This window comes from Zalophus californianus, chromosome 6 (genome assembly GCF_009762305.2).
Source record: "Zalophus californianus isolate mZalCal1 chromosome 6, mZalCal1.pri.v2, whole genome shotgun sequence".
In the NCBI taxonomy this organism is placed as follows: Eukaryota; Metazoa; Chordata; class Mammalia; order Carnivora; family Otariidae; genus Zalophus; species Zalophus californianus.
The window spans coordinates 97,520,917-97,536,940 of record NC_045600.1 but is presented as its reverse complement, the minus strand read 5'-3'; the positions used below and the strand labels follow the sequence as shown (position 1 = coordinate 97,536,940).

At 35.0% G+C, this 16,024-nt stretch overlaps 1 protein-coding gene across 9 annotated transcripts in view; it reads left to right on the top strand.

Annotated features, from left to right (window-relative positions):
* The window catches only part of ZNF280D (zinc finger protein 280D), a 131,628-nt gene that overhangs the window by 43,522 nt on the left and 72,082 nt on the right, over nucleotides 1–16,024 (top strand). For all 9 annotated transcript variants that reach the window (XR_003515561.2, XM_027568947.2, XM_027568950.2 and 6 more), the window contains 3 exons: nucleotides 3,365–3,535; nucleotides 3,841–3,950; nucleotides 15,609–15,832. Coding sequence is in view for 8 of the 9 variants with exons in the window: in XM_027568947.2 (XP_027424748.1) it covers nucleotides 3,365–3,535; nucleotides 3,841–3,950; nucleotides 15,609–15,832 (505 nt within the window). In the remaining variant the exon portion in view is untranslated. The remainder of the gene's footprint in view (nucleotides 1–3,364; nucleotides 3,536–3,840; nucleotides 3,951–15,608; nucleotides 15,833–16,024) is intronic.

The window sequence follows — 16,024 nt, the reverse complement described above, 5'->3', positions numbered from 1 at the left end:
CCCTGAAGTCTTCCAATTTTTTTCTCAAGCCCAGCGAGTATTCTACGATTGTTGCTTTAAATTCTCAATCAGGCATATTACTTGTGTCTATTTTGATTAGATCTCTGACTGGGACTTTTCTTGTTGTTTGATTTGGGATGAATTCTTCCATCATGGCATTTTGTCTAAGTCTCTATCTTCTGTGAGTTAGAAAAGCCTGTTAATTTCCTGCTCCTGAGACTAATGGCTTTATGAAGAAGAGGCCATATAGTGTCCAGAGCCTGGTGCTTCAGGGAGTATCTCTGGTGTGTGCTGCATGTACTCTGGTCCTGTGTGTTGGCTGCTCTATCATTCAGTCCAGTTGTATGTAGAGACTCTACTTGCCTGCAGTAGGCAGTGTTTGGGCCTTGGCCAGAGTGGGTGAGTTTTAACTAGGTGCACTCTGGTCTGCTTATTAAATGAGATCTGATGCTACTTCTACTAGAACTGAAGCCTTGCAGAACTTTCTGGTTGGGAGATGTGTGTGCAGGAGTTTCTGCACACCTACTCCTTTGTCCCCAGAGAGGGGGCTTCGTGCTTGTTGCTCTTAGGGAAGGACTCCAAGAAGAGCAAATGAATAATTTTCCTTTGTGTATCCCAGGCATTTTTCAGACTGCTGCTTTCATGCTGTCTGTCTTTGGGTTGCTTGCCTGCCAGGAGCGTTGCAGTACACTTTGGGCTCTATCCCAGCCAACCCTGCTGACTTTTAAAACTCCAAACTTTAGAGATGTGGTGTGGGTAGGGGCCTACATTGGTCTTCTCGTGGAAGGTCTTGCTGCATTGGGACTAATGCAGGTTTGACGGAGAAGGACAGTTGAGCCAGAAAGGGTTGTGGGACTTGGAGCAAGCAGGCTAGGCAGCCAGTATCCAGCTGAGCTTCCCTTAGCAGGTGGCTCTGTGCCTCTGTTGAGGGGCAGGGGAGGGAAATGGCACCCACTGGCTCTTTTGTCCCTGGAGAGGCATTTCTGCCAACATGGCCAACACGGCCTCTCACAGATGTGCTCCGAGAAGAGTAAACAATCTCCCTGCTGTGCGCCTTAGGCATTCCTCAGATAGTGCCATCTGCCCCTGGGGTTGTTTGCCAGCTTTCTCTCCAGGAGTAGGGCAATGCCCTCAGGGGTCTATCCCAGCCAAGCCCACCAACCTTTAAAATTCCAATCTTCAAGTCCTGCTGTTTGCCAAAATGCTTGGAAATCAGCCTTCGTGTTTTTCCAGCCAATAGCTTTGGGGAGTTGTTCTCCTTGTGCCTCTCTCAGCCACCAGGGCTCCCTCCCCTCTGTAGCACCTGTGATCCTGTGATCCATTTCTCTCCCAAACCATGTCTCCATACTTCCTACCTTCGTAGATGTGGCCTCTTTTCCCTCTTCTTCCTCTAATTGTGGAGTTTGTTCTGTCAGTCCTGAGGTTGATTTCTTGGGTAGTCAGAATGATTTGATAGTTATCTAGTTGTGTTCAAGGGACAAGAGGAGCCTAGGGTCCTCCTACTATGCCACCATGTTAACTCTCTCCCCCCCAAATTAAATTAATTAAAAAATTCAAGTATAGGGGCGCCTAGGTGGCTCAGTTGGTTAAGTGTCCAATTCTTGATTTCGGCTCAGGTCATGATCTCAGCTCAGGTCAAGCCCCCCATCAGGCTCCATTCTGGGTGTGAAGCCTGCTTAAGATTCTCTCTCTCCTTCTCCTTCTGCCCCTCTCCTTCTCTAAAAAAAAGAAGAAATTAAAAAAAATTCAAGTATAATTAAATAGTGTTATATTGGTTTCAGGTGTACAGTATAATGATTCAGCAATTCCATACATTACTTGGTGCTCATCACAATAAATTTATTTTTAATCCCCATTACCTGTTTCACCCATCCTCTTACCCACCATCCCTCTGGCAACCAGCAGTTTGTTCTCTGTATTTAAGTGTTTGGGTTTTTTTCTTTCTGTCCTTTTTTTCCTTGTTCATTTGTTTTGTTTCTTAAATTCCACATGGGAATGAAATCATATGGTATTTGTCTTTCTCTAATTTCACTTTAGCATTATATTCATTATATCCTCTAGATCCATCCATGTTATTGTAAATGGCAAGATTTCATTTTTTTTATTCCATTTATTTATGTACAAAATCTTTATCCATCTATTGGTGAACACTTGGTTACTTACATATCTTGGCTATTGTAAATAATGCTGCAATAAACTTATCTTTTAGTGTTTTTGTTTTCTTTGAGTAAATACCTACTAGTGGAATTACTGGACCATATGGTAATTCTATTTTTAATTTTTTGAGGAACCTCTGTACTGTTTTCCACAGTGGATGCACTGGCTTGCATTCCTGCCAACAATGCATAAGGGTTCCTTTTTTTCCACATCCTCATCAACATTTTTTATTTCTTGTCTTTCTGATTTTAGCCATTCTGACAGGTGTGAAGCGGTATCTTACTGTGCTTTTGATTTGCATTTTACTGATGATGAGTGATGTTGAGCATCTTTTCACGTGTTTTTTGGCCATCTGTATATCTTTGAAGAAATGTCTGTTCATGTCTTCTGCCCATTTTTAATTGCATTATTTGGGTTTTTTTTGGTGTTGAGTTGTATAACTTACTTTTATATTTTGGATATTAACTCCCTTTCAGATATATCATTTGGAAATATCTTTTCCCATTCTGTAGATGGCCTTTTTGTTTTGTTGATGGTCTCCTTTGCTAAGTAAAAGTCTTTAATTTTGGTGTAGTCCCAATAGTTTCATTTTGCTTTTGTTTCCTTTGCCAAAGGAGACATATCTCAAAAAATGTTTCTGTGGCTAATTTCAAAGAGATTACTGCCTATGTTTTCTTCCAGAAATTTTATGGTTTCAGATCTCACATTTAGGTCTTTAATCCATTTTGAGTTTATTTTTGTGGATGGTATAAGAAAATGGTCCAATTTCATTTGTTTGCATGTAGCTGTCCAGTTTTGCCAACATCATAGCTGAAGAGACTTCTTCCTATTTTATATTCTTGCCTCCTTTGTTGTAGATTAATTGACCATCTAATCGTGGGTGTATTTCTGGGCTCTCTGTTGTATTGCATTGATCTGTGTGTCTGCTTTTGTCCAGTACCATACTCTTTTGATTACTACAGCTTTGTAGTATATCTTGAAATCTGAGATTGCGATACTCCGGTTTTGTTCTTCTTTTTCAAGATTGATATTTGGTGCACCCCCTGACTTTTGATCACATCAATTTTTATCATTATTTATTGTCATTTGAATGATAGGATAATTCAGTTGTATTACATTTAGTTTAGCTCCAAAGTAATTTTACCTTGTTATAAGTAATATGCTAAAGTATTTAAAAATATATTTCCCGCTATTTAATTCATTGTAGGTATGCATGAAAGTTCCTTTTTATCAAAACGTCCTTCTACTTCTGAAGTAAACAGCGTTAATCCAAAAAAGCCAAAGCCCAGTGATGGTATTTCTGGATTAAATTCTTCAGCTGTATTTCCTTCAGTTAAATCTCTTTCAGTGACATCTCCCCAGGCTACGTCATCAAAAGGTAAATGTGAAATGTGGCATATAAAAAAGAAATTATAGGGGCTCCTGGGTGTCTCAGTTAAGCATCTGACTTAATTTCAGCTCAGGTCAGTGAGATTGAGCCACACTGGACTTCGTGTTGGGCAAGGAGCCTGCTTAAGATTCTCGGTCTTTCTCCCTTTGTCCCTCCCCCCCTTAAAAAAAATAAATTACAGTATTTATACATAAGTTTTAGAAGTTGTAGTAAGTTTACAAAGTGTTATTAGTGGTTACTTAAGGTTATAAAGTGATGAATTTTGTATTATATATGTTTTGAATTTATTTTAGGTACAAATACCTCATCAAATCAATCTAAAAATGGAACACCTTATCCAAGAGCTTGTCCAAAGTGCAATATTCATTTTAATCTTTTGGATCCTTTGAAAAATCACATGAAGGTAAAACTTTTTCAAAATTTAATTTTAAGAAGGTTTGCAATCCCTGAAAATACTGATTGATTTATAGTAAATGTTTTGTGGAGATAGGTAAAAAATCTTCTCCTAGTGGTGTTTCCATATAATTTAGGCAAAGATTTATATTCATAATGATTATTTACATAAAATATTTTAAAATTTCCTCTGAATCATCAAATTTTAAGATTAAATTTATATGCATTATAATATATGCTTTTTATATTCTAATTTTAAATGAAAATAAAGTATTAATCAGAATATTTTATAGTTTGGTATACTTCAAACTTTTTTTTAAACAAAGATATATAGTTTCTTCAGTTATCTTATTTTTGTGTCCATGGTAATATGTGCATGTCACATTACACAATGAAAATCTGAATTTTACATTTAATTTTCAACACTCAGACTTAAGCCCCAAATGATGGATGATGGAGCATTTCATATGAAGTAATTATTTTAACTCCATTCAGAATATAGTTTGTGTAATTGTCATTAATTAATTCAGATTTTTTGCTGGAATAGGAAGCTCTTGAAATTAAATTTTAAGAAATTTTCAGGGGTACCTGGGGTGGTTAAGCATCTGACTCTTGATTTCGGGCTCAGGTCATGATCTCAGGGTCATGAGATCCAGCCTGGCGTCAAGCCCGTGGTTGGGCTCCAAGTTGGGTGAGGAACCTGCTTAAGAGTCTCTCTCCCTCTTCCTCTGACCCCTTCCCTCTTAAAAAAGGAAAAAAAAGAAATTTTCAAAGTAAAAATGAAATATGAGTTGTGGGTAACATTTCACTTGAAATATTTTAGTACATATTACAGTATCCTACTGTGGTCTGAGGATAGCCTGTATTCTCTTTGCATGCCCAGTATAAATGGCAGGAAGAGGGAAAGAGGAAGAAAAAAGTCCATGTAGATTATATGAAGAAAGAAAGGAAGGTGGGGTGCCTTTGTGGTTCAGAATAGCACGGAGTCTGCTTGGACTTGCTCTCCCTCTTCCTCTGCTCCCCTACGTTCACACACACTCTCACTTTCTGTCTCTCTCTCTCTCTCTCTAAAATGAAATAAATCTTTTAAAAAATATAACATTTGATAGAAAAGTAAAATAAGGGAACTTTTTTAGAATTTCAAATACAATCTCTTTATTCATATACAAAGCTGTATTTGGTCTGTCACTACTTTTGGCTCTCAGAATGTAGTCCCTGATAATTGCTCTTTGTGCTTTCTTCTTACATGAGAATTAACCTGTACAAGTGCTTTCACTTTTTTAATCTGTGTCATGTTTTGATGAGAAACCTGAATTTTTTTTTAATGTTTTGAATTTGGAAAAAAGGGCTAAATTCTTTAATTTAATTATTTGAGTAGGTAATACAGTGATACTATTCAAAATAAAAAAGTTTACAAAGGTGTACAAGTAAAAAATCATAATTGTGTCTCTTATTTACCTGGTTCCCAGAATGACTGAAAGAAAATTATTTTTATTAGTTGGTTTTTGTATTTTCCCCAATTTTCTTTCTGCATATACAGGTGAACAGAAATGTTATTTTCTTTCTATTTTGTATATAATTTATAGCTTATTATTATACTTCTGTACTAGAGAAACTGGCAGCCATTTTCCAGAATGTAGCTTCACTTCCAAAATGTATTGTAGCATTGTTTGGGATTACTCATATTAGAAACAACCAAAATTTCATACAACATTCATATAATAGAACACTACACAACCTTTTAAAAGAATGGAATCTCTATAATAGGTAATGATATGGAGAGATCTCTTAAGACATATTTTTTAACTAAGTTAAATATAATATGAATAACTTATGTGTGTTTATATCTCAAAGAGATATGATGGAATAGGGCAAGGAAGTTTAAGACTGTGTAAACTCTTTGCATTCTAGTTTATGCATTTTATATATCAGTTGAACTTTTAGTATTACGACAATGACTTCCATTTTGGAAAAATGTGATTTTTAGATTCTTTATAAATGAATTTTTGCTGTTACTCTAGATAAGAAGATGACTATACCACAGAAATAATGTTTCCTTTCAATAAACAATATCTAAAACATAAAGCAAAATCCTACAATAATAAGAATAATTTATCTGAGACCATGTGCCAGACTACTAAGCTTTAAATACATTATTTCATTTAATCCTTAGAAAACTCTTTGAGATTGACATATTTCTCATTGTTTTATAGCCAGTTTATTTAAAGACATAACTGGCATTCACACATTTAATGGTAAAAACCCACGTTCTAACAAATTTTTCCTTTTTTAGTGTATAGGTTATTTGATGTTACATGGAAACTTGAAAATAGGTAAATAATTTGTTTTGGAATTTGATATTTATCAACCAGATCTAGCATATTAATTACATTATTTAGATATTTGTATTTTTATTTATTTTGTTGTCTGCTTTATGTTACATGGATTGAGCAACACCATGTCTCAATCTACATCTTTCATTACTAATATTTTCTTGGATATATTACGGTTTTGTTTTAAGATTGTTGCTGTTGTTTGTGATATAGATGAATCTCTTATAATTGTATTGCAAATACATCCTTTAGCATTTTTATAAAGTATTCTTTTTGTCTTAATGTTTAATGACTTTTAGGTTCACAACCTGTGGTTTCTTATGGTTTCCATGTACCTAGTATATTATTTGTGTATCCTTTTCTCTTTAACCCTTTTGAATCACGTTATGCCCCTTGGTTTCAGAAGAGTTGATTTTTTCCTTTGTGATCTTATATGAAAATCTCTTTTGTTTTGCACTTGAATTAAACTTATTTATATTCATTGATATGATATATTTACTTGGTCTTGGTTCTGTCACATTTATTTATTTATTTTTTCTATATATTTTTAAAGATTTTATTTATTTATTTGACACACAGAGAGAGCACAAGCAGGAGGAGCGGCAGGCAGAGGGAGAGGGAGAAGCAGGTTTCCCACTGAGCAAGGAGCCTGATGCAGGGCTCAATCCCAGGACCCTGGGATCATGACCTGAGCTGAAGGCAGACACTTAACCGACTGAACCACCCAGGCACCCCGTCACAATTTTTTATTATCTTTTTTTTTTTTTTAAGTCTTTCACTATGTGGTTGCTTTGTATGTGTGTAGCTTAGGTTTTTAGGGAAGCTGTATTTTTGTTCTCCTATTTATCCTTGTAATTTTAATGCTGATATAATTCTAGTAGTCTTCTATTCCTTTGGCCATTCTCTAATATTAAAATTAGTTAAGGTAGTATTAAATTTTCTATTCTTAACCCACCCATCCTTAACCGTCTCCTCTCCTACCTGATTTTAGTCAATGGTATCTTTCTGAGTGTTTACCTTTGTACCATTAAGATTGCTCATACCTATACTACTTCATTTGGTAGCTCTAAATGATATTCTTTGATGTACTGCTGGTATATTTGAGGCAATCGTGAGTCTTCTCAACCTTATGTTCATTGTCCTTTTACCCCCTCGCAGTTTTTATTTGTTGGTTGTATCATTTTTTCATTGTCAGGGCATATAACATTTGCATTTGATTTTCTTAACATTATTTCTGTATTTGTTTTAATCTTTTTTCACAGTAAATACATTCAGTGTTGATTACCAGTCTGTTTCTCATGGTTTCTTTAGTTATCTCTTGTTTGGCTGTTCATCCTATCTAGTAATTTCCATAAGAAGGGCCTGGGAACAGCATTTTCTGAATTCTTTCATGTTCAAAAAAGTTTGACTATATTCCATTCTTGAAAAATGGTTTGGCCATATATAAAGTAAGTTGGATCCATTTCTCGGTTTTCTGTTCTGTTCCATTGACCTTTGTGTCTGTTTTTGTGCCAGTACCCTACTGTCTTGATGATTACAGCTTTGTAATAGAGCTTGAAGTGTGGAATTGTGATGCTATCAGCTTTGGTTTTCTTTTTCAACATACCTTGAGCTATTCAGGATCTTTTCTGGTTCCATACAACTTTTAGGATTATTTGGTCCAGCTCTATGAAAAAAAGTTGATGGTATTTTGATAGGGATTGCATTGAATGTATAGATTGCTCTAGGTAGTATAGACATTTTAACAATATTTGTTCTTCCAATCCATGAGCATGGAACATTTTTCTATTTCTTTGTATCTTCCTCAGTTTCTTTCATGAGTGTTCTATAATTTTTTGAATACAGATTCTTTGCCTCTTTCTTTAGGTTTATTCCTAGGTATCTTATGGTTTTTGGTGCAGTCGTAAATGGGATCAACTCCTTAATTTCTCTTTCTTCTGTCTCATTGTTAGTGTATAGAAATGCAACTGATTCCTGTGTATTGATTTTATATCCTGCCATATTGCTAAATTCCTATATGAGTTCTAGCAATTTTGGGGTGGAGTCTTTTGGGTTTTCCACATAGAGTATCATGTCATCTGTAAAGAGTGAGAGTTTGACTTCTTCTTTGCTGATTTGGATGCTTTTTATTTCTTTCTGTTGTCTGATTGCTGAGGTTAGGACTTCTAGTACTATGTTGAACAACAGTGGTGATAGTGGACATCCCTGCCATGTTCCTGATCTTAGTGGGAAAGCTCCCAGTTTTCCCCACTGGGAATGGTACTCACTGTGGACTTTTCATATATGGCTTTTATGATATTGAGGTATGTTCCCTCTATCCCTACACTGTGAAGAGTTTTAATCAAGAAAGGATCCTGTACTTTGTCAAAAGCTTTTTCTGCATCTATTGAGAAGATCCTATGGTTCTTGCCCTTTTATTTATGTAGTATATCACATTGATTGATTTGTGGATGTTCAACCAACCTTGCAGCCCAGGAATAAATCCCACTTGGTCATGGTGAATAATCCTTTTAGTGTCCTGTTGGATCCTATTGGCTAATATTTTTGTGAGAATTTTTGCATCCATGTTCATCAGGGATATTGGTCTGTAATTCTTTTTGGTGGAGTCTTTGGTTTTGGGATCAAGATAATGCTGGCCTCATAGAAAGAGTTTGGAAGTTTTCCTTCCATTTCTGTTATTTTGAAACAGCTTCAGAAGAATAAGTATTAGTTCTTTAAATGTTTAGTAGAATTCCCCCGGGAAGCCATCAGGCCTTGGGCTCTTGTTTCTTGGGAGATTTTTTATTATTGCTTCAATTTCCTTGCTGGTTATGGGTCTGTTCAGGTTTTCTGTTTCTTCCTGTTTCAATTTTGGCAGTTTATATATCTCTAGGAATGCATCCATTTCTTCTAGATTGCCTAATTTGTTGGCATATAGTTGCTCATAATGTGTTCTTATAATAGTTTGTATTTCTTTGGTGTTGGTTGTGGTCTCTCCTCTTTCATTCATGATTTTATTTATTTGGGTCCTTTCTCTTTTCTTTTGGTAAGTCTGGCCAGAGGTTTATCAATTTTATTAATTCTTTCAAAGAACCAGCTCCTGGTTTCATTGATCTGTTCTACAGTTCTTTGGTTTCTGTTTCACTGATTTCTGTTCTAATCCTTATTATTTCTCTTCTCCTGCTGGGTTTAGGCTTTATTTGCTGTTCTTTCTCCAGCTCCTTTAGGTGTAAGGTTAGGTTGTGTATTTGAGACCTTTCTTGTTTCTCGAGAAAGGCTTGTAGTGCTATATACTTCCCTCTTAGGACTGCCTTTGCTGCATCCCAAAGGTTTTGAACAGTTGTGTTTTCATTTCCATATATTTCCATGAATTTTTTAAATTCTTTAATTTCCTGGCTGACCCATTCATTCTTTAGTAGGATGCTCTTTAGCCTCCATGTATTTGAGTTCTTTTCACATTTCCTCTTGTGATTGAGTTCAAGTTTCAAAAGCATTGTGGTCTGTAAATATGCAGGGAATGATCCCAGTCTTTTGGTACCAGTTGAGACCTGATTTATGACCCAGCATGTGATCTATTCTGGAGAATGTTCCATGTGCACTTGAGAAGAATGTGTATTCTATTGCTTTAAGATGCAGTCTTCTGAATATATCTATGAAGTCCATCTGGTCAAGTGTGTCATTCAAAGCCCTTATTTCCTTTGTTGATGTTCTGCTTAGATGATCTGTCCATTGCAGTGTGGGGGGTGTTCAAGTCCCCTACTATTATGGTGTTATTATCAATGTGTTTCTTTAATTTTGTTATTCTTTGTCTTATATAATTGGCTGCTCCCATATTAGGGACATAAATATTTACAAATATTAGATCTTCTTGTTGGATAGACCCTTTAATTATGATATATGGGAAAATTGGACAGCCACATGCAGAAGAATGAAACTGGACCATTTCCTTACACTGTACACAAAAATAGACTTGTTGATGAAAGACCTAAATGTGAGACGGGAATCCATCAAAATCCTAGAGAAGAACACAGGCAGTAACCTCTGTGACCTCGGCCACAGCAACTTCTTGGTGACACGTCTCCAAAGGCAAGGGAGACAAAGGCAAAAATGGTCTTTTGGGACTTCATCAAGATAAAAAGCTTTTGCACAGCAAAGGAAACAGTTAACAAAACTAAAAGGCAACCTACAGAATGGGAGCAGATATTTGCAAATGACATATCATATGAAGGGCTAGTATCCAAAATCTATAAAGAACTTAAACTCAACATCCAAAGAGCAAATAGTGCAATCAAGAAATGGACAGAAGACATGAACAGACTTTTCTCCAAAGAAGACATCTAAATGGCCAACAGACAGATGGGAAAGTGCTCCACATCACTCAGTATCAGGGAAATACAAATCAAAACCACAATGAGATACCACCTCACACCAGTCAGAATGGCTAAAATTAACAAGTCAGGAAACGACAGATGTTGGCAAGGTTGTGGAGAAAGGGGAACCCTTCTACACTGTTGATGGGAATGCAAGGTGGTGCAGCCACTCTGGAAGACAATATGGAGGTTCCTCAGAAAGTTGAAAATAGAGCTATCCCACAACCCAGCAATTGCACTACTAGGGAGTTACTCGAGAGATACAAATGTAGTGATCCTAAGGGGTACCTGCACCCCAGTGTTTATAGCAGCAATGTCCACAACAGCCAAACTATGGATAGAGCCCAGATGTCCATTGACAGATGAATGGATAAAGAAGATGTGGTATATATATATATACGATGGAATACTACCCAGCTGTTAAAAAAATGAAATCTTGCCATTTGCAAGGACATGGATGGAACTAGAGGGTGTTCTGCTAAGTGAAATAAGTCAATCAGAAAAAGACAATTATTATATGATCTCAATTATATGTGGAATTTAAGAAACAAAACAGAGGATCCTAGGGGATGAGAGGAAAAAGTAAAGACTAAATCAGAGAGGGAGACAAATCATAAGAGACTCTTAATCATAGGAAACAAACTGAGGGTTGCTGGAGGGGAGGGAGGTGGGGGGGATGGGGTAACTGGGCAGTGGACATTAAGGAGGGCCTGTGATGTCATGAGCACTGGGTATTATATAAGACTGATGAGTCACTGACCTCTACCTCAGAAACCAATAACACATTATATGTTAATTAATTGAATTTAAATTAAAAAAAAGAAAAAAACAGAGTAAGTTGGATCCTACTTTGAGGATCTTGTTTGTGGTGCTTCTCTTTTACAGTATTGAATATTGCCTGTTGAGAAATCTGGGATGAGCCTGAATTATTTTGCTCTTTATAAGTGATTTGATCTTTTTGCCTGGCTGCCCATAGGATTCTTTATTTTGGAAGACAGATATAATGACTGACTTGGTGTTGGGGTTTGGGTCAGCCTTCTCTGATGTATAACATGTTCTTTCTGCTTGTATGTTTTTGTCTTCCTTTATTTTAGTTCAGTTTTCTTGATTCATATTTTAAAATATTTATTCCATATAATTGTTTTGTCTTTTTGGGGAGAGGGGAGAATATTGTCCAGTATGCATTCATTTGATGTCCTTTGTCTGGCATATCTGTCATTTTCTTTCTAATCCTTTTAACACTTAAATTTTTTTTATTTGCTTTTCTCAGTATCAGCCTTTGTGTCCTTCATTTTATCTTCCAGTGCCTGTTCACCACTGTTCTTCTTTCTGTCTTTATCTCTCTGATTTCTCTACTTTTCCCTCGATTTTGCCACTCCTTTTTTATGTCTTATTTGTCTTGCCATTTCTTGTTGCTTTATGGTTTTCCAAATAGACACAATTACTTCATTAAGTTTTTAAAATTCAGAGCAGAAATTTTGGTCACTTTTCATCTGCAACTGCTCCATGGTGTTTTTGTCAGAATTTTACATTTTGCTCCTTTTATCTTATTTTTGTTTAGATGTAAATTTCAATCATAGTGAAGAACAAGTTGGATTTTCTTGGGCTAACTCTTTTGTCCAAAGCTCCTTTTGGGAAGTGTAGGTTGCTGGGATAATCTCACATCCCGCTAACTGGTTTATACACCTCTTGGCTGGGCAGAAGTCTTTTGCAAATGTGACTTGTGTGTCTGATTTTATGTGTAGCATTGCCTAATTTGCTTCTCTGTTCCAAATGAAGTCTGGGGGACTTCTTCCATCCTTCTTGCCCCAGCTTCTGTACCTGTTTTTGTAAACAAAGTATGTAGCTTTGCACTTCAGGATGTGTCTTTCACCTTTAGAATGCCAGTTTTTGCTGACGCTTTCTAAGATCTGTTACTATTGGGTCCTTTTGATTTCTCTGATCTGCTTCCAACTACATATCTTCTGTCTGAGCTTGGCTGATTTGGGTAGTGCTGTCATATGTTGTAGAGTCTGTGGATTTTATCTGGCTCTTAGTTTCAATGAAAATAAATTTTTAGAATTTGGTTGTTGTGGCTTTGGATGAGTCCCAGCAGGAGAAGGGGAAAATGTTGACTTATGTAGGATGATCATATGGGAACTTCTATTTTACTATTTAAAAATAGCATCCCACTTTCTTTGTTCTGAAAATCTAACCTAAATTTTTAGGCACTAACAAAGCAATAGAACATGGTCTCTCTACTGGGAGGAGTGAAGATGAGAATGGTATTTTGGTGGTATCTGCTGTTTGTCAAATTACAGAATATGTCATTAAAGTATTTAATATTTTATCCCCAGGAAAATAAGGGACAACCCAGGGCTACAGTGAAAGGCTAGAACCAAAAGGGTTTTAGGACTGAATAAAAGATGACCAGTTTGTCTTGGACCATAGCTAAATGTGCCATCCATAGCTTTTTCTATCCTCCTATAAAACCTTCAGTATAAGCCTAGTTCTCATTTCTTAAGTTACGTTCTTGCCTTTTGAATATTTTCTTTGGAGTTCTTTGCTTTTCTCTCAATTACTAAATTTCCTGAACTAGGTTGTCCATTCTTGGTTTATCATCCATCTGTCTTATAGGGATCTGAAACATTGCTTAAAGATACTGTGAATAAAAGTAATGTAGCATTGTGTGTCAACTATACTCAAAAAAAAAAAGGGATACATTGAGATTTGTATATTTATTTTTAAAACCTGTTCCTATATTTTTTATTTAAAAAAAAGAAAATGAAAAAACAGCTAGCAATTGATCATCTGTTATGTATATTATAATATATGAGCATTTAAGGTAACTTTAACTTTTATAGATGTACCAAATTAGATGTTTCTGAAAAATATAACCTTGTAGCACATTCTACTATAGACTACATAGGTTATTTTATAGATTTCAGAAAAGAATCAAGTCTCAAATATGACTCAATAACTTCTACAGTCTGAAAACCAAATTTAATGTTTGAATATATATGATTGTCCACATTTCTAATTAGGGACACTATTCTATATTATATCATTTTTGTGCATTATAATGTTTCCCATTGTTTGAGATCACTTCTATGGTAAAATTGCAGATAAGATCAGGGATTTTGTTTATCAAAATGATACTATGGGTATACATCATTTATAGTAAGACATGTATTTTGAGTTATTTTTCTGATAGTGCTAATAGATTTACTCTGAACCATCCTTTTCTCCACTTATCCTTAAATTCGAAACCAGCATTTTTTAGAAGGAACTTAACCTTATAATAGTCCTTAGAAATAGTCTGACTTTCCTAAACTCTTAAATATTACATGTGTCCCAAGAAGTATCTAGAAACTTCTCATTTCCCTCTTTTCATTGTGGTTTCATTTCAACTGTATTTATTCTGAGTGGTTGACCTCAAAGGATCATGTAGTATTAGGGACCTAATGTATTTATCCTTATTTAGCTTATGGATGCAACCTTAACTCCTAAACACAAATTGTGTCACTGTATGTGGGCTCATTTTATTCAGTATTTTTCCCCTTTCTTTTAGATCTATTTGAGATTTTTTTCTTGGTATTTTTTCCTCCAAAGGTTTCAGAATTGACAAGTGAACAAAGTAAATGCAATTGAAATGTTATAGGTCTGTCTTGGATCAAAGACCCAGCTTACCATGTGATACAGACATTTTACCAATGATCTAACATTTCAGTGTGGCAGGAGATGAAATGGATGTTATCTTAGAAATTGAGGGAGACAAACCATATGAGACTCTTGACTTGGGGAAACAAACTGACGGTTGGGGAAAGGGAGGTGGGTGGGGGGATGGGGTAACTAGGTGATGGAAATTAAAGAGGGCACATGATATGATGAGCACTGGGTGTTATATATTCAATGATTTAATGAATCATTGAACATTATATCAAAAACTAATGATGTAGTATACCTTAACTAATTGAGTTTTTTAAAAAAAAGGAATAGAATTCTGTTAGAGTTTCAAACTTTTTAATATTGTAATTAATTTACTAAATAACACATTTAGGAAGAGTTTAAGTCAGCTGGTGTATGTTGTAAAAGAATTACCTGGGTGGCTTGTTGAAAAATAAAGATTTCTGGGCCCTGTATCTAGATACATTGTGATTTATGGGTCTGAAGTGGGCCCAGGAATTAGCATTTTGACAAGTACTTCTGGTTTTTCTAATGCAGGTCTTCTTTGGACTGGCCTTTGAGAAAAACTGACATAGAGAAATTCTACAACTAAAAATGATGTGTACAATAAATGAATTAATTATATCTTGTTGAAAAAAAAGCTCACATGAAATTATTCCACATTAGAACCAGTTTATGTGACAACTTGATTTTATTCATGAGGAACTAAATTTCCCCTTCAAATATTTAAGCATTCTAGATTTCAAGGTGTAACTGTAGAATTTTTCAAGATGTTACTAATTTTTAAAGACTTGTTCAAGATCTTTTTTTTTTTCTTACACATTTTCTAGCACCTTGAGTCTGGGCAATGGCAAGTTAGTTGTGTTCAATTTTTAGTTCTAACTACATATTATGAAATTTCATATATCACTTGATAATTAAACATATGCATTATGGCATGTGAAACTACATTTCCTTTCTGTGCTCTATCTTGACATGGATATGAAATGAATAAGTTTTAGTTTAGTTAAACATTTAAGTTATTATTCAGTATTTATATCTGAAAAGATAAATTGCAAGGAAAAAAACTATTAGATCAATAGCCAAGTTCTAGTTTTAGGGTTATTCTTTTAAAAAATTTTGTTGTTGCTTATTATGATAATAGGTGTTTATTGTTATTTAGAGTGTGCGTATGTACCACATACTTGTAGATTAATATTTTTCCAGGCATATTATCAAGCATAGTTTTACATGGTCTGACTTTAGTTGTAAACATAGAATTGCTTTTTGATATCTAATTTTTTTAAGGGATAAATAAGACTTCTATTTTTTCTCTTTCAGTACTGTTGTCCAGACATGATAAATAACTTTTTAGGACTGGCTAAAACAGAATTTTCAAGTACAGCAAATAAAAATAAGACTGTTGATTCAGAGAAAGGAAAATTGATCATGTTAGTTAATGACTTTTATTATGGAAAACATGAAGGAGATGTCCAGGAAGAACAGAAGACTCACACAACTTTTAAATGCTTCAGTTGCTTGAAAATTCTTAAAAATAATATTAGGTATGTAAATACTTATTTTCATTTCTTTTTGAAAATTGGAATGCTGCAGATATAAATGTTGTATCTTTATCTTGTATTTTTCTGTGCCATTCTAGATAAGCAATTTTAATACTTTCTACTAAGGACAAAGGCAGATTGTCCTGTTGAAAACTTTTGTTCTTTCTTGTAATTTAGAGTTGACTCCTGGATCCA